Here is a 19,123-nt window from a genome sequence, read left to right on the forward strand (position 1 = left end):
CACTTTTTGTTTAATATATTTTGTAGTAATTTTAAAAATAAAACTCTGCCTTGTTTATCTTTACCTTTACACTAACAGTAATACAAATACAGGTAAAGAGACAAATAGGAGAGACAAGTATTTCAGTCACATTACTGGCTTGCTGCATAATGGCAACATCTTTTCCTCTTAATTTCCTAACCTGAAGAGCAGTATTCCTATTTCTTTTTATATTCTGCAAAACTAATTTCAAGCTTTTGATTAAAGAGGATTGACTAAAAGTAAGTTACACTCATGAGTGATGCTCCACTTTTAACAACACATTCTGAGAACAAAGTATGCATATCATGCTTTGAATTAATAGACAGTTCTCTTCCTGCAAGTCCTTGATTTTTCAATAGTGATAATAAATCTACTGATTTCCAGTTTCATTTAGTAATTTAAGAATAAACCCATAAACTGAATTCAGTGATAACCGGCAACAGAAAGGTAAATTAGGAATAGCAGAAACAGTTCTGCAAACTGTCCTAGAAAGAAACTGGGTGCGATGATAACAACTTTTCCCCCCAAAGAGACCTTGTAAGTTGATTTCCACAATAATGAACCTTATTTACTCTCCTTTACAACTCACACAAGGCCTTCTCAAAAGGCTATGAAAAAACACATACTCCAGTGTCACCTAGCTTTATGCCACTTTCTTAGTACAGATGGCTATAATATTATTCAGATGTGAGAGTACCTGAGAGAGATAAGAATACGGATGAAAGCCAGCAGGCTCAGACTTAACACAGGCAAGACAAAGATTATTACAGTGAGAAGTGGGATATTGTCAGGGAGCGAATGCAGGACATTATCTTTCTTCACAAAATTATTTACAAGTGAGCAGAGAGACTTTTTATATATTTTGTAGATAATTTAAATCAATATTTAGTATAGTTGCTGTTAAGCTTCAATTACATTGTAGTTACAGATATTAGTCTGAGGAATCAGATGTAAAAAACCTCTCTCTCTTAAAATTAAAGGTGTGTAGAGATTACCAAACCTAAGTCCCTCTACACTTGGGACTGAATTCACACCAGCTAACTGCAGATTAGGAAGACAGTGAATTCAGAAAACTCAGTGTCCCAAGCTCCTTAAATAGTCAATGAAAAGAGTGGTCCTCTCTCCCCTCTATGTCTCCCTTGGCTGACTAGACAAGAACATTGATATTCTGGGTTTTAAAATCTGGTGGAATAAATAAGGACTAATATTAATAAACTATAGACTAATAGTTCAGGAGTTCATCAATTTAAAAGGAAAGAAAGGCTGGGTATACTGCTTTATTGCAAGATTACTATGAATGCATTACTTTGAATATTGCAACAAATGCTGGAATAAAACTCAATTCTGTAATGCTACATTTTGTTTTTTTTCAAAGGCAAATGAACTCAAGCTGACAGAGGTACAGAGAAGGCCTATTTGATACCTGGGAAATGTAGCTTCTACCTTAGGAGAAAAATCAAAAACCTTGTTGTCTTTCACTTATGACAATTAAAACTGAGGGCTGAATTTATAAACACAACCATGAGTAAGAAGATAAACACCTCAGAAGAAAAAGCCCTATGAAAATTAAAGGACAACAGACTGGTATCAAGGGACTATGAGTAAATTTAGCCTGGAAATTAGAAAAAGTCCATCCAAGTCCTCAGGTTATTCAATAGCTTCTGCAGAGGAACAGCAGGGACAAAACACTAATTACTTTTAACATGGAGCACACATTGCTTATGAAGCAAAGAAAAAGACTGTTTTACCCTCGAGGTCCATTTCAGTTCCTTGTTCTTTTCTCATTATGATCCTGCTTACGAAGTATGGGACTTGAGATCAGTCAGTGGGGAGTTGCTGTATGTCCTTTAATGCCACAAGCAGCAGAGCAATCACCCTCACTGGATGGGGCACAGAAAAGCCTAAATAATCTAGTTTTCTGACCCTCTTAAATGATCAATACAAATAAAATGCCTTACTCAATTATCTGAAAGCAGATCATGAAATAAGAATCTTATTAGAATTTCAAGAACTATGGAAACTAATTTGACAGCTCAGTGATATTGCTAGTCCTCCACAATGATTGTGTAATATTAAAATAAGACTAACTAATGTTTTGGCTACCTTAAAACATTCCTGGTCTCATCCAACAATTAAAACAATCTTTCAGTGATACTGATTTTGTGAAGATAAGCTGTGATAACATACATAAAAAGCACACTGAGGACCTAAAGATTAAAAGCTTAAAGTGCTGCAACTCTCATTAAAGTTGTCATATCACTGGACTAAGCCTAAATGACAAAGGTTTCCTGCATTACTTCTCTAACTGTGAAATATTGTCACTACTGGTGTTAGAAAATGCTTCTTACAGTTAGGATTGAAGAGGACTTGATCTTCCAACTCTTTCAAAAGGTAACTTTGCTTTTACTTGGAAATTATAACTTTTAAATATTGCACTGCACAGAACCGAACCCATTTAATCTGAGAACTTTCGGGGTTTTTTTTTTTTTAGTAATTAAAAGAAAGAGAAGAAACAAAGTGCATAAAATAGGAAAATAATCAGGATAGAAATAAATAAAATAACAGTCTGTTTATGGACCAGAGACAGAGGTTGTCTTATACCTCCGCAAGGTCCGAAAAGAGTGCTTGGCTTGTGCTACGTCTCAGAGTATCCCAATAGCTTCTGGGCACAAGGTCCTCTCCTTCTGTTTTAAGAACCTGCAGAAGTTTCAAGAAGCACAATTGTTTGAAAACCAAAGAACAATAAAACAACCACTTAAGAGACTTTAAAATCTTTTCCAACATGGCTTGATTCTTTTGCTTCTACATAAATTTCTACCCAGTTACATGACACTGTGTAAATGAAAGAAACACTGGTCTATTACAGCTATTTGCTTATTACTCATAACTTCTCTGTGCCAAAAGTACCACCAGACTCCACTTTCCCAAACAAAATAAATTAGAAAAAGCGTAAAGTGGAAATATTTATTAAAAGTACATGTGAAAACGTCCATCTAAACTGCTGTATTTTGCTATTGTTTTGTCTAACAATTCTGTTCTGACAACAAAATATTAATTTGTATACCTATGAAATTCGTTTTCTCATTGGTCAAAATGAGTATACCACCATACAACTAGTTATATAAAATTAATTTCACCCAATAATCAGGATGGCATCCTTGCACCAATAAACAAATGCAAAAACCAGGCCTAGTAAGTCCAACTTCAACTGTAACATACTTATCAAGAAGACATTATGCATGTCTGATTATCAAACTTACCTTGTTTAAACAGAAAATAAGTGTTTAATCTCTCCAAGGAAAATATACTTAACTTTTTGCTCTGAAATGTTTCATTTTTGGAGGCCTGAAAAATCTTCCCTGATTAAAACAGGCCTTCCTTTATCTTGCAATTAATCGTGGAAAATCTATGCAATAAATTTCCCTTTCTTTGGCCCAAAGAATCTAGGGAAGGTCATCCTAAAGACAGCAGAAGGCTATTTGAACTTTGTTAGGGCTACTGCAACTGCATGAATATTCTCTTCTCCACAAGTTAATCTAAACTAGATCTGCTTTCACAGCTCCCCACTCAGGTCCATCTGGACAGGCAAGACAAAGACAGAAGGAGTTTAATCTTCTAACTACAAATGAAAACCATTTTTTTTTTACTCACCACGTACTGTTCTCTTAGAAGATTTATGCTACTGTGTGATGTGTAAATCACACTGTTGTCATAAAGAATACTGTACAGAGTTTAAGGTTTACTGTCTCTATGTATTCTACATTATGTTAACACATTGTATGTACTGCTTCTGCAAGTTCTATTACATATTTCCTCTACTAACCAATTCAACTCAGCTCCTTCTGTCATCAGAGAAACTGTCAGCAAAGAAACACCACAAACTACCAGGAATTATATCCATGCTTCATGCATATTATACTTTTGTTCCCTTTTTGAAAAATTCTGGTTTTATCTTTCGCTTATTAGGGAGCAAGAATTCCTATGTTGTGGCTACAGTATTCTCATATATAACTCCATTCAGTCCTAAACTGCTAAGCCAAATAAATTTGTTTACTTCAGTGTGTACAGGATTAGGGCCTTAGAGGTTTCACTCTTACATTTATTTACCCCTTTGATGTTTACTGGGTCATGTGAATGAACAACACCTCATTCTCTTACGCATACAACCTTGTAACTATTTATTTTAAGTATTCACTGAAATTGTTCTTTTACTAGAGATTTACTTTAGCCAATGGAATTAGTAGTTCTGAGCATGCACATTTAATCTTCATTACATGCAACTCATCATAACTATTACGTTCTGGTTGCCATTTGGCTAGTGAGTGCACACATGCATTACATGCTGAAGTAGCCTTAACACACAACTGCAGTATGCACCAGAACATGACTTCAGAGAATTATCTATGCAAATGAAAACACAAAAATATTTAACCCATTTAAAACATCCCCCTGTGCACTATATGGCTTATAGACCTTGACACTTCTCAAAAAATTAGAACTGTTTTGACAGATAAAGTGAGGAGAAGGGCCCAGCACAGCACTTTGGACTATGCCAGACATTTTAGGGCTCCATCTCCTTGGTCTGGAGTATCTTAAAACCCGCCAGGGCATCAAGGGAAACTGAAAAGGCTGCTACACTTCCTGTTTCAGTAGGAAAAATAGAAAACCTAAAGTATCAGTTTTCTGGGGTAGGGGATTTGTCAGATACTGTGAATTCCTATACATCTCAGTCTCCTTTGCATGGAGATCTCCATCCAGGTAGTCAGAAGGCAGAAAAAGAAGGTGCACACCTGAGTATCATCAAAGAGTCTGGATATGCCTGGAGTCTAAAAGGAGATTTTTTTACTAAACTTGAAAATTATTGTATGAGAAGGAAAGCCTAACTAGTTTGGTTTCAGTTTAACATAGGAGGCAGAAAAGGAGTATGTCATCCACTGTACAGCATCTTCCACTGCAGTAAAGCCTGATCTAAAATTCATTGAATCATAAGGCCTCTTATTTCCTACTACATTATTCTCACAACACTGCAGCATCTATATCATGTCACTGCACCTTTCATTCAACAGACTTCCTTCCTGCATATTGCCCTAATTGTATATGCTAACTTCACAGGAAATAAATCTGTGCATTCCTGAGAATGATTATATAAAGAAATAGACTTTAAAACTGGAATTTCACTAGTCATCTAATTCTCATAGGATACCTCCCCTCACTTTGAATATCACAATAATCACACAAAACCAAGTTTAATTCTTCTATTTTAACATAAAATCAATCTTTTTTTGAAACAGTTTTACTTCTGCTGTGATCCAAAAATTAATCAGGTCATGATGAAGACATCAAAAACCCCAGATCTCTCTTTTGCTGATTCTCTCTCCCACTCTTAAAAAATGATTGAAAATAAGTTTACTGTCACCTATATAATACATGGACTATTTTGTGTAAAATCCTATTCTAGTTCAGCACGGAAAGTTTTTATCTATTTGTTCTGTGAGTGAAGCACAAAGATCCAACAGCTCTCTTCTGGTTTCTTTTTTTTGCAGGGGGTGGGGGGATGACAAAGACATGAGGGATTCATTTGACTAATTATTACTTCACATTATACACAAGGAGACAAGACAGACCTGGATCAAATAACTCATGCAGCTTGACTTAATTTACATACATTAATCAAAACCAAGTCTATAATTTCTTAAGATATATTTTGTCCTTTCCCTTAAAAATATTATTTCCTTCATTTTATATAAACAAAGAGAGCAACTTTTCCTCCTGGTAGGCTTGCCTGTTTCAGAATGCATGCAACAAGCATGTACAATCTTTTATGAAAGTAAAGATCCATCACATTTTTGCTGATAAGCAGAAGTAATTTACTTGATGAAAAAGATAAATATAGTAAATTTTCTTATAGCATATTATTTCACTTCACCGGTGAAGACTGCATAAACCGAAAATAATTAGAGTACATACACTGTTAGTAGAAGTATGATATCCGTAAAGTTGAAGATGCTGACATACAGCAAAAACGGGCCAAGCCAAGTATCACATGTCAGAATGAAGCCAAAAGGAGGGGGGAAAAAGACAACAGAATAGGTTAAGACAAGCAAATCTTTATTTTACATATTATTAGATTTTTTTTGTTTCATTTGGTTTTTTTGTTTTTAAAGTGACAGTGAAGAAAAAAATAGTTTATCTTCAATCTCATTCTTCAGTTTTTCAAAAGAGAAGTACAGAGTTGCAGAGATTAGTCTCAGGAGAAATGTTCCATTTTGCAATCTTTACTTTTTCCAAAAGTCCTTCCTTTGGGTGTAAGTTTCCTTTGTTCAGAATAAACAGTGTGTGAGAGATTCAACAACTGACCCACAGTTTTAAAAAGTTGAGAATGATAGGTCTCTCTGGGTGGGAAGAAAAGATCCCTTTTTTATGCTCAGGGAAGGTTTAAAAAGTATTAATTCTTGAAATTCAAACTTCCTATGGTTTCAGAGACAAGGATTTGAGATCAAACACCTATGGTCCCAAAAGGATAAAGGGCACTATGAGAAGCTTTGCATATATATCAAAACGTTTCTTATAATAAGGAATTTTTGCTGTAAATATGCAAATCGCAAATGAACATTTTTTTTTCTGCTGTGGGCTTGACAAAGACTTGTCCCTGATTTTTACTTGTCCAACAGTAAAATAAGTTCCTGCTGCTGCTGCCATCCTCCAGACAAACCACCACAGACTTGTCTCTTTCTGACTTACCTTTCTTATGAACACAAGAAATGCAAATTTGACATTATATAAGAATGAGTATTCAATATTCCACTAAAACCTATTCAGATAATAGAATAAACTAAAACCATTTTGCAATGGTCATAAGCAATATTTAGTATTTTATAAAAAAAATAAATGTGAATATAAATTCTAAGTTCACTTGTAACATTTAATCAGCTATTTTAAAACTGCTATGTTAATAACAAACATTGGGATTGGTATGTCTACATGAACAGCTTCAGTTAGTTATGAAAGCAGGAGTATAGTTTGGTCTTGTCGCTGAGATCTCTGAGTCTTATAGACAGTAACACTGGGTCATTACTATTTAGTTTTTCCTAGACTTACAGGCTCCAAATGGAATCAATGCTACTGTCATAATATGTAATAAAGTATTTAAACACTAATTTTTTCTTTCTACAGATCACTTTTTTTTTTTTTTTTCAGTAACTTCAGTTTAGGCTAAATACTGTTTTTTTCTACGTATAAAGTTATACATATTCTTTTAATTACATGAATTTATTGTTTAAAAAAACCTGAAAGTTATTAGTGAAATATACACACACATAATTTTGTCCTATACCAAAGAAAACAAATGAACTACCAGCTGCAAGTATTCTAATTTTACTTACCAGCATTGCACGTTTTTCTTCATCTCCTTTTCTTTCTCTCTTCTCATTTTTTTTCCTGAAAATCTCTTGTAGCTAAAAAACAAACCATTTTGTTCTTATTTAATTTTCAGGCTATTTCACATACATAACAATCATTCGCTGTGCAAAACACTGCAAATCGTATTAAAATGTAGTCCTTTACTAAAATATCAATGTTTAAATGATGCCTTATTGTTCATATGAATGCCTTCACGTTCCTTCTATGACCTTAACCATCACATAGAAAGGAAAAAGGAAATATTTTTTCGACAAAGCAAGGCTAATAATTCTATTTGTGAGCAAAATACTAAAAGCATCATATTTACCTTTACAGTTTATCCAATCTAGGCTATACAAAAAAGGGGAGTTCCAGACTTTTTCACCACCTCTAGGCACATCTTTTCTTGTTGGGTACTAATTAGTATCTGTGTGGCTATGTTGTCAGAGGGATCAATCTTTTTTCATATTGTTAGTTTCCAACCAGATCAGTTGTTACTCCTGCTGGCACAAGGGAGGGGTGGAAACACCTGGTGGGGGTGAAACATTCCCCTTCAGCAGCAACAAACTACTACTCAAGAGTAATTTATCAAGTACCCTTTTTTTTCAAGTCTGTTCAAAGAATACCTTCAGGTCTTGTAAAATACCCCTTTCACAACTTTCTCTACATTAAAAGCTTTAAACATGACTTCTGAGAAAACCTCAAATACATGATTTAAAACATACAGATTCTTGAGCATATGTATTTTTTGAAATTATGAAGTGTTCAGAGTAAGAACTGTTCTGTACTTATCTTTCTTCGTAAAGTATCTGTTTTATTTAGATATTTTTATTTCATTTCTAGTAGTACTTACTAATATTCCCAAACTATTAGAAAAAAGTGTCACAGTGTTTACTTTTCATAGGAAAAGGGAGCAGTATTAACTATGATGCCATCTATATCTCAACCAGTGAACTTCAGCTTTTCAAAAACTGCATGTGAAAATACTGTAGTGCCACTTGTAGCATTTGCTAATCTCAGAGTGGGCTGGAAAAAGAATAAACACTATGTGTGACAAATTTGTCCTATCTAGAATATGGTATTTTCAGAACCAAACATCATGTCATAGAGACACAATTGTGGCAGTGATTTTAAAGACCCAATTTTAGCCACTAGAAGTCTGATAAAAACCTGATACTCAGGTTTTTGTTTTTTTTTGACACACAGACAGAGCTCCCCAGGGATTGCAATGTTAAAGTGTGTTCTGGAATTGCCTAAATACAGACCACAATATTGTGTGTATCTACGCTGGACTATGAAATTAACTTACCGATCTTGGTACGTTTTTTCTAATTTTTTGCAAACCTACACGCACAAATTACTGTAAGCTATGCTGATAAGGAAAGAGTCATGATAGGACATTTAGCTGGACAGTCTAGAGTATTACACAGTTTGCAACCCAAAACTGTCAAAAGAAGAAAGGTAAATGAAGAGAGAGAAGTAGAAAGAAAATACCTCATGAAAAGCAGAATGACAACCCATCAAGTAGGAGAGAAGAGTGGCAGTAATTGAAAAACCAAAAAAGATTGGCAAAAAGCAATGCATCCTTGGATATATTTACCCTGCCACAGAGGCAAAGGGAGTAGGATTCTGTTGCATTCATCATTAAAGCACTTGCTAAACTTCTGGAAATGGATCTTTTGTTCAGAAGGAGTGCTATAGGATACCAGTGAGTAGAAAAGTGAATGCAAAAAGGATCTAGGAGTACTTTCATAAGAACATTGTTTGAAACAGGATAATGAGAGTCACTGCTGAAAGCAGCAAAACCAAGATCTCCTGTAACAAGGCAACACAATCCTTCTGTTCCCTGACCTCAGCCCTGTGACATAAGCAAAGAAGAAAGGACAAACACTATGGAATTAGTTTACAAAAACACTAAAGCTGTTATCAAAAAAATAAAGTATTTTTCAACTCCTCACTATATGTATTCTTCAAGAATCACATAACGTGATCCCTACAACGATCTCTTCAAAGTCTCTTTATTTGCAAAACTGAACAGTGTTAACTATACTTCCAATTTTATGACACCTGACTGTAATCAATGGAGAAGTATTTTTGCTGGATATAGTTCAAATGGCAACTCTTACAGTCTCCTGCTTCCAGGCACACAGGAGATGATGCACACCCAAGCAAGGTGAGTACCGATGCCAAATGTATGTTCTAGGGCCAGGTCTATCACAGCTGCAGCATCACTAAATCAACTTTTATTTTCATATTTACTTTTACTTATACAGACATTATCTATCTACCTACCTTCTATTTTAGTCTTTCTCACTTCAGATCTAGCATTCTGACTTATGGGTTTTGATCTAAGTTTTCATGGGTCACTGACACAGTGATCAAGCAGAGTTAGGGTCACATTTAAACTATACAAATTTGTTGAAAACAGTAATAGGTAGAGAACAGTATATCTAATGATTAAAAATTCTAGTTTCTTTCTTCTATCCACCAAGTCTGGTAACAGAAAAAACATGAGAAGGAGAAATTTTTACCGGGGACGATGACAGAGAACAAATAAAAAGCAGGATGTGAAGAGGGCTATAAAAACATAGTTAGAAAGAAAGATGCAATATCTGTAGTTGAATGTTGGCCTTGCTTCCGGCCTTATATACTTATTTGATTTCATTTTCAGCATCAGATTCTGAAAGACAAAGCCTTCTGCTTCAATTTCCTCCCACTTAGCTGTTGTAATGGAAGCCAGCTGTCAGTCTATTTCACCACACTGAATCATGAAAGACTTTTTTTTTCTTTTGTTCTTCTTCTATTTTCCCTTTGGCCAATTAATCCGATGTTTGCTAGAATTTAGAAAACTGATTTATACTGTATTGTGCAGTTTGTTAACATGAAGCCACGTAGTCATTGTAAAATCAGAAGCCCTAAAGTTGACTGGGCAATCTTCTGCATTTCGTGATTTTTTTAAAAAATGATCAATTTTTTTACTTCATCACTGACATTCATTCAGAATAGCATTAATTATTCCTCCCATTTCTTTTAAAATCAGAAAATGAAATGAAATGAAATGAACATAAATCTGAAATAGCCCTCTTGTTCCAAGGCTTTTAAAATCTTCTACGTGTCAGTGCAATCATCATTCTCTTGTACTTAGTGAGTCCTATCGCCCGAAAACTGATGAAGCATTCAAATTTTAAGATGCAATTATCACATTTATCATGATCAAAATCAAAACATATTGGATGATTTAAAATTTTTTGAAGATTTTCTCTCAAATGCCAAATTCTTCTTAAAGCATATATCTCAATGACATGTGAAATAAGCTAATTTTGCTTTCAAAGTCTGGACCTTTTAGAACTGTTTAAATTTCTAACCAGAAAAATCAACTTTCTGCTTAAATAATTAGTAAGAAGAATTTGCAGAACTGCTTTTTCCAAGCAATAAACTGAGTAAAGCTCTAGTTTGAAAAATACTGTAATTCAGATTTGTAATATAACAAGACCTTGGATGCAACAAAAATACTGCCAAGTTCTAGATGTCCTGCCAACTGTTCCAAAGTGCATGAAAATTATTAAGCTCAAAGTAAATTTTGCTATCAGGAATATTCTCCTTAAAAAGAAGTCACTGAACCCCAGCTTAGAAAATTGCTTCAGCATATGGATTTCATGGGCTGAACTAGATGTATCTGTCCAAAACAGATGATAGTGTCACATTATGTCAGTCAATGTTTTCAGGTCACCTGGGATTACAAGCAGAATGAATGACAGTCTCCCAGGAAAAGATTCCTTCACAATTCCCTCCATCATTATGGCAATTAAATAATTCTCTTGACTGTTGATACAGAACTATTATTTTAGTAGCCTAATTATCTGTGAATGTAGCAGCAATTAAAAAGATCCAGAATAAAAACTGGAATTAAGCTTCAAAAATCATTACATACAACACACTCATGCAATGTAATGAGCTTCTATCTAAAATTTACATTACATTTACTATTTACATTAAATAAGGAAAATAAACAATGACATTCGGTGAAGAATAGCTCATGTTCTCATGATTATTGACATCCTCATGAGTCTCAATCCAGGCAAAAAAAAATGAAATTCAAGATTACATAAAAATATTCAGACTGAAAATATACGTACCACTAAGAATTCCTTTTTGTCGACCATCTCATTGCCATCAGTATCAAACATGTTGAAAGCGATCCTAAAACCGGCATGTGGCTCTGCCAAAAAAATCCCTGAATCAATTCAATCATTTATTTGCTTGGAAAGAAAGCAAATATAACTCTAAGTAATTATTTGGTGTCTGTTATAAAAGCCATATCCTCAACTAATTTAAATTAATACATTTGTATACACAGTAAATTGTAACATCTGTAAAGCAATATAATCCATGTTATGAAAACAGAAGGCATGCTCAGGGATCCACAGATCAGGGGAAATAGACAACAGAAATAGAACATGAAATATCCAAGAAAAATATCTCACAGTAATGGCTGGTTGGCTAGTTAAGAGTGTTAGTTCATAACTAGAGTTCATTTTATGTTACAAAACACAAACTTGTAGAAAACAAATTTTCTATGAAAACACAGTGTTCTAAAAGACACTTTTAAAAGTTTTGCAAAAAAGATACATGGCCTAAAGTTAGTCCAGATAACAAAGAAATGATGGAAGAATGTACATCAATCCAGCACTTATGAATTGTAAGGGTTCAGGGTCAAATTCCTGCTCCAATTCATAAGAATCCAGTTTATGTCTGAAAAAAACCTTAAAGAATCCAATAGAAATGTTTGAATTACACACAAATGAAAGACAAGTAAAACACATTGCTCCTTCCCAAAAAAACACCTCTTAAAATATCAAAACAAAATCTGTATCAGGCTTAGTTTACTGTAACTGTAAGTTCTTCTACTTTGTTTTTATGGGTGCTGGAAGAATAAGTATTCAGTTTTGTTAGTGTTTTCATTTACTTTAGTTTTACAGATTTTATACTTTATATTTTATCACTGTCTCACTGATGTAATCCATTATGCACTAATAGGTGAAGCAAACCAGTAATAATAATTCAGTGTCCTTTATGAACTTCAGTAAATTCAGCTAGAAATTTTGTAGGAATTTCAAAGAAGAAAATACATTTAACCTCTTAGCTGGAGTATATGGTTCAACTTTCTCAACAGCCAGTAAAAGGTGTTCTAAATAATAAATACTGAAATAAAGCATAAAACAAGATTCCAGTAGGGCAGGAGAGGTTCAAAAGGACACAGAGATGCATGATACATTTTTCACCATATTGGGATATGCAGGAAAGAGGAAAAAAAGAAAAAAAAGGTATTGTAACATACAGCAATACATTCAGAGCCTAAAAATTTGGAAGGAAGATTTGGGGTTTTTTTTCATTCAAAAATACTTACTTGTTAAAATACATAAGAGGAATAAATATTCTGTGTAAGATATCACACCTGAGGACAAAAAAAAAAAGTGATGTCATATGGTTTCACCTTGTCTTCACATCCTAAACTTGAAAATATTAAGTCCATCTATATGAAGAAAAATTTTTGTACAAGTGCATATACATATTCATACTTGTGTGCATGTGACTGTATTCAACCTAGTCAATGAGTTATTTGTCTAAAATATTGATCTATGGGGTGAGGTTTTTTTGTTTGAGTTTGTTTTTGAGTATTTTAGGGGAGGAATACATTAAATATGGCAAACAACTACAGTCAGTGGAGAATGGCTCATTAAACAGAAGCTGTCGAGATTCTTAGAAGCTAATATAAATGATTTATTCAACTTTCATTCTGAAAACACCACCAATTATTCAAAACAACACTCTCTAGCAGTTTGAGCACATTTACTCTGAGAACATTAATAGTGCTCCCTTCTGATATGTACCATTTAAATACAGTTTTTTAGCATGGTCAGCAGGTCAAGGCAGGTGATTCTTTCCCTGTACTCCGCTCTCGTAAGGCCCCACCTGGCATACTGTGTCCAGTTCTGGAGCCCCCATCACAAGAAAGACATGGACCTGTTAGAACGAGTCCAGAAGAGGCCACAAGGATGATCCCAGGGCTGGAGCACCTCTCCTTTGAGAACAGGCTGAGAGAGTTGGGGCTGTTCAGCCTGGAAAAGAGAAGGCTTTGGGGAGATCTTATAGCGGCCTCCCAGTTCCTGAAGGGGGCCTACAAGAAAGCTGGGGAGGGACTTTTTATAAGGGCAGGTAGTGACAGAACAAGGGGTAATGGGTTTAAGCTGAAAGAGGGCAGGTTTAGATTAGATATTAGGAAGAAATTCTTCACTGTGAGGGTGGTCAGACACTGGAACAGGTTGCCCAGAGAAGCTGTGGATGCCCCCTCCCTGGAAGTGTTTAAGGCCAGGTTGGATGAGGCTTTGAGCGACCTGGTCTAGTAGAAGGTGTTCCTACTCATGGCAGGGGGCTTGGAAGTGGACAATCTTTAAGGTCCCTTCCAACCCAAACCATTCCATGATTCTATGATTCTTGACTTTAATACATGCTTTGTAAATGCATGCCCTACATTAATTGAAAACTTGGCCTCATGTTACTTATGAAAGCATAGATTTGGGCTTTTGAGTTGTCTTTATATGCACATTTTTATAATAATAATCTGAAATGTATATTAAAACTTTTACTAAATTAAAGTGTAAATTTTGGCAAATATTTTTAAAGTCTGTTAGAGACATTTGTACTATCAGTCCTACATTCAGAAGATCTGTAAGGAATACATTCTAAGGTTTTCATCTTTTGTTAGATATCAAAAGGCAATCACAGTGTGGGACGGCACTTCCTTTTCTCTTCAGAAGTGATTAAGGCAAAATTTAAGTTAGAGATGAAGTCAATATCCAAATAGCATGTCCGGTACCATAAGCTGTACTTCTGCTTTTCTAGCTCTGGTGTAAAGAGATAACCTTGCAGAACACTCAAAGTCCCAACAAAGAGAAGCATCTTACAGTTCAGTAAGAACTGAAAATAATGACTTGCAGTTCTCCCAAAAGCCCTTAGCTCTAAGGATCTTTGAGGCTGAACTAGCAAAACTAGTTCCTGATTTCTAACCAATTGATTTTGCCTGTCCTCCAACACCAAAAGTGTTAAGTCAGTCCACAATATTAAAATATTTCAAAAGAGTGAAAAAAAAAGTATTTAGATCCCTGAGAGTAAAGATGTCTATCAGCTGAGATTTTCAAAAGTTACTGGCTGTCTCCTTGATTTCAGTCCAAGTCAGGTGCAAGAGTTTTTCTAAAAACAGCCACATCTTTGGATGTTTACATATCTTTTAAAATCTGACTTACCTGAGTATGTTACAAACTATCTAAATAGTAATCTGAATTTTTTTTCACTGAAAAATCTATAGAATTAAAAGTCAAAACATTGTGTCATTAATGTGGATTTTAAAATTATCGAACACATTTAACATCAGCACTTACAACACCGCTAAAGTAAGAAACTGGCATTTTCTACTAATATTTACAGCACAAAAAGTTCTAAATTAATTCTGTCCTGAAATAATACTCAGGAGGGACTTTCTGTTCTCTTGAATAACTGAGATATGAAAATCTCAGCTATATTTCTCTTGGATCTGTCCAATGTCCAAATGCCTCACCAAACCTTCAATCAGACAGTACTCCTTCCTAACAGCCAATTGTCCTGAAAGAAGAGCACTTTCATGAGAATCAGGTCTCCTATGCTCAAACATAAAAGAAAAAATAACCAACCACAGAGATCTCCACAGATATCACAGGAATACAAAGCTAATAAAAAAGAAAGTCAGTTAACTAAATTGTATTTGGAACCAAATCACATACCAGAAAGAATCACTAAAACCCTCAACCTTTACCAGCTGAAATGTTGCCCTGCCAGTTTCCATTCCATTCATGGGAAAAAAAAAGATATTTTCCCACCTTCTGATCCAAAAGCAAATTTAAGTCTTCAGAACCAAGATTTTACTACGGCTAGTAGATCTAGTTAGGAAGGCTACTAATTATTTCTAATACCACCTACTCTTTTCCTCAATTTACACATATCTCCACACTGAAGATTAGCAAAGATTAGATGCAGACATTTAAGTAACACATGCTCTATGCTTAATTTTCTTGATTTAATCCAGCAGCTTGCAGAAATTAGTTTTCAAAGGCCTGCTTGAATCTGTTTGGACAAGCAGCTATCAAGAAATCAGATACTTCAAAGGTTTTCATTCAGTGATGTAAAACGTTCTTTAATAGCCAGTCAATAAAGGTAAATATGTATTTTTGTTTGTTTGAAGACACCTTCTTTGTTGTAAAACAGAGTAAGAAAGTGCAATTGTCAAGTAGTCCATCACAGGTATGAAGACAGCAATATAAAAGGCCTTGAAAGTGTTCTCTCCTTTTGTTTGTACTGGTATATTGTAGCTGTAGACAGATAGTTCTGGCTGACTGCTCTAATTGTTATGGGATAGAGGCTCTGAAATTTCGATTGAACAGAAAGAAAAGCCTACACTAATATCAGAAAGAAGAGAGGGAGGTCACTCAGGGGTAAAACAAAAATAAAACTTAAGGACAACTGGCATAGATCTATGTCGTTCATCTGATTTAAATGAACTGATAACAAAATAAGCGGACACAGACTTTAGCTACTTGCTTCATATTAAAATGTGCATGTTTTAAAGAAAATGAGTAAACTAATCTTGAAGTTTTCATGTCATGAATATAACATAATAAAATAAACACTAAACTAGGAGACCTGAATTCTATTCTCATTCCTTTCACCGGCTTACTGAATGACCTTATCAGTCATAAGACCTATCATCTTTTCTTACATTACCTATACAATGGGATAACAGAACTCACTTTTTTGTAAAGCATGCTGAAAAGCGATGCAAATGCTAAAGTTTATTACTAATTCTACCAGCTTATTATGCCAGTTTTGCGACCTCTTAATTCCATCAACTTCTGTAAAATTTCACTGGCAGAAAACTGGAATAAGATATTGTTGAATCAAGAACACACATGTTGCAGACAATTTGTGACAGACCTAATAAACAACAACCAGATTTTTTTTTCAAACTGATAATGTATTGATTTAACAGATTCTGAAGCTGAATTTTTATGTAATTAATATTTCAGAAGTCAGCTGTTCTGACTATATAGAGAGCATCCTAGAGCAATGAAATACAAGGAAATACAGGGCAAAGATGTGCCACTTCCTGCCTCTCTGGAGTTCTGGTTGCAGACTGGGGGTAAAGAGTGAGTGCCTCCATGTACTAGACATTTGAGCCCGGGACCCTCCCGTGAGACCAGATGCATCCTTACTCCTTTAATAAATTTGACCTGTATTTGAATTGGATTCATCAATTACATGCACACGTTTGATTGGAATTTTGTTGCTAGCATGCTTATTTTAAACATTCATAGTATCTTTATTTTATAGCAAGTACCTGTGTCGGCTTTTAAAAATATTAAAAATGCCCCACCAGACCTTTGTCATTCTGAATCTAAGTAACGGAATATATAGATTATTTATCATAAATAGAATCATTATTTATCATAAATAGAATCACAGAATGGTTTGGGTTGGAAGGGACCTTAAAGATCATCTACTTCCAAGCCCCCTGCCACCAGCAGGGACACCTGCCACTAGACCAGGCTGCTCAAAGCCTCATCCAACCTGGCCTTAAATGCTTCCAGGGAGGGGGCATCCATAACTTCCTTGGGCAACCTGTTCCAGTGTCTGACCACCCTCACAGTGAAGAATTTCTTCCTAATATCTAATCTAAACCTACCCTCTTTCAGTTTAAAGCCACTTCCCCTTGTTTTGTCATTAACTGCCCTTATGAAAAGTCCCTCCCCAGCTTTCTTGTAGGCCCCTTCAGGTACTGGAAGGCCGCTATAAGATCTCCCTGGAGCCTTCTCTTTTCCAGGCTGAACAGCCCCAACTCTCTCAGCCTGTCCTCAAAGGAGAGGTGCTCCAGCCCTCTGATCATTCTTGTGGCACTTTTCTGGACTTGTTCTAACAGGTCCATGTCTCTCTTGTATTGGGGGCTCCAGAACTGGAGCTCTTATGTCTTAAATAGCTCTTAAACATTTGTATACAAGCCATCACAGGGGTTTTTCCTGTGGTTTTTATTTGTTTGTTTTTGAAGTGATAGAGCTTATTAAGAAAGAAAAAAAAAGAGGAGACCAGGAGTGGCTCTTGCCTCTTCCTTTACCAATAGTTTGAGTTTTAAAAGCTATCAAAGCCCTCATCTTAAAGGGATATACTTCTGAAACTGTCTCTTCGCGTTGTGAAGAAAATGCTTATTCAGTGATATAAAGAAACTGTTACTGTCTTTAAAAATAACCACTGCAGAGACTAAAGGGAACTTCTCCATGCTGTAAAATGTAGAAAGCAACAAACTTGTCTTATCTTTTTGAAGACGTGACTCATATTAAAGTACATACCTTTAGCCACATTAAATTAACACAAGTGATAATTTGGTTCAGGAAAATAAATTCTTATCCCTCACCTTTCTCATTAAGATTACGGAAAAGTTTGGATGATCCTTTCCAAACTGGTGGTGTCTCCATAAGGATCTGATTCAGTTCCTAAAAAATGAGATTTAAAAAAGATAAAAGTATGTATTTAAATATTTAATGAAGTAATTAACAGATTGTGAGTAAATGCTAGGAAATCAATATAAAACACAAGGAACTGCATGCAAATCTAGCAGTTAATTTAACTTACCACAATGACTTTGGAAGTATTCAAGCACATACATAAATTTTGCACACACAATTATTCCAAGAATTGCTCATCTGTATGAATACTATGTGTATGCAGAGTTGGAGAGAGACATGTAACATATTTGTTGCTGAAATTACTTACTACTGCTCATATTCATTGAAGCCAAGGATAAGTCCCCCTGGATTTCAGTAAGGTTTTCATACAAGCTCCAAGCAATTGTTCTTTTAAAACACTCAAACTGAACTAAAGCAAACTTAACCTATTAATATGAATGTACTTTACTTAAAATACAGTGAAATAGTTTTTTGCAGTTGTACAAATGTTAAAAAAAAGAGGTACTTAAACATTACAAAAGGTAGAGAGTGGCATAAGTATTTCTGGCAGCGCTGGATACACCTGTTACACTTAGACACTAGAGAAACTCAGATATGGGCTGAGGAAGGAACTGACAGAGGCTTGAGAAAGCCAGTAAATCCAACGTAACAGGGACAGCTGCTCAAGTATCTTTGAGATTCTGGATTCAGCTGAGTCTGAAGTGACAAAACTTAAGGTTTTTTTAAATAAAGATTAAAAAACTCCCTTATTTCTCCTCTGACTCTAAGTTTACATTATGGAAGAAGGTAACTGTATCAAAATCTATGGTTATAAAACAGCATAGGAATTATTGCCCACCTGTTTTGAAAGGGATCGCCACTTTTTAGCACCTGCAACAAAAGACAAAGTTATGAATGCACAGAATTTAGTTATGCCAATGTGGTGTCATAAAAATTAGACTGCATATATACTGTGTCTTCTAGCCAAGGAAGACGTATTGGTGGCCAAATGGATGGGACCAAGCTCTTTCTGGTGGTGGCTGGTGACAGGACAAGGGGCAGTGGGCAAAAACTGGAACACCAGAAGCTCCACACAAACTTAAGGAATAACTTCTTTACTGTAAGGGCGACAGAGCACTGGAACAGGCTGCCCAGAGGGGCTGGGTAGACACCCTCCC

At 35.1% G+C, this 19,123-nt stretch overlaps 1 protein-coding gene across 1 annotated transcript in view; it reads right to left on the minus strand.

Moving 5' to 3' along the window:
- Positions 1–19,123, minus strand: part of MICU3 (mitochondrial calcium uptake 3) — a 41,865-nt gene that overhangs the window by 18,374 nt on the left and 4,368 nt on the right. Inside the window, exons 2-8 of the mRNA XM_029084150.1 lie at positions 18,805–18,836; positions 17,915–17,993; positions 12,827–12,874; positions 11,556–11,638; positions 7,404–7,475; positions 5,989–6,027; positions 2,623–2,718 (exon numbers count right to left, since the gene is read on the minus strand). Of these exons, the coding sequence (XP_028939983.1) occupies positions 2,623–2,718; positions 5,989–6,027; positions 7,404–7,475; positions 11,556–11,638; positions 12,827–12,874; positions 17,915–17,993; positions 18,805–18,836 (449 nt within the window). The remainder of the gene's footprint in view (positions 1–2,622; positions 2,719–5,988; positions 6,028–7,403; positions 7,476–11,555; positions 11,639–12,826; positions 12,875–17,914; positions 17,994–18,804; positions 18,837–19,123) is intronic.

The sequence above is a fragment of the Antrostomus carolinensis genome, unplaced genomic scaffold (genome assembly GCF_000700745.2).
Source record: "Antrostomus carolinensis isolate BGI_N321 unplaced genomic scaffold, ASM70074v2 scaffold11833, whole genome shotgun sequence".
NCBI classification, from domain to species: domain Eukaryota; kingdom Metazoa; phylum Chordata; class Aves; order Caprimulgiformes; family Caprimulgidae; genus Antrostomus; species Antrostomus carolinensis.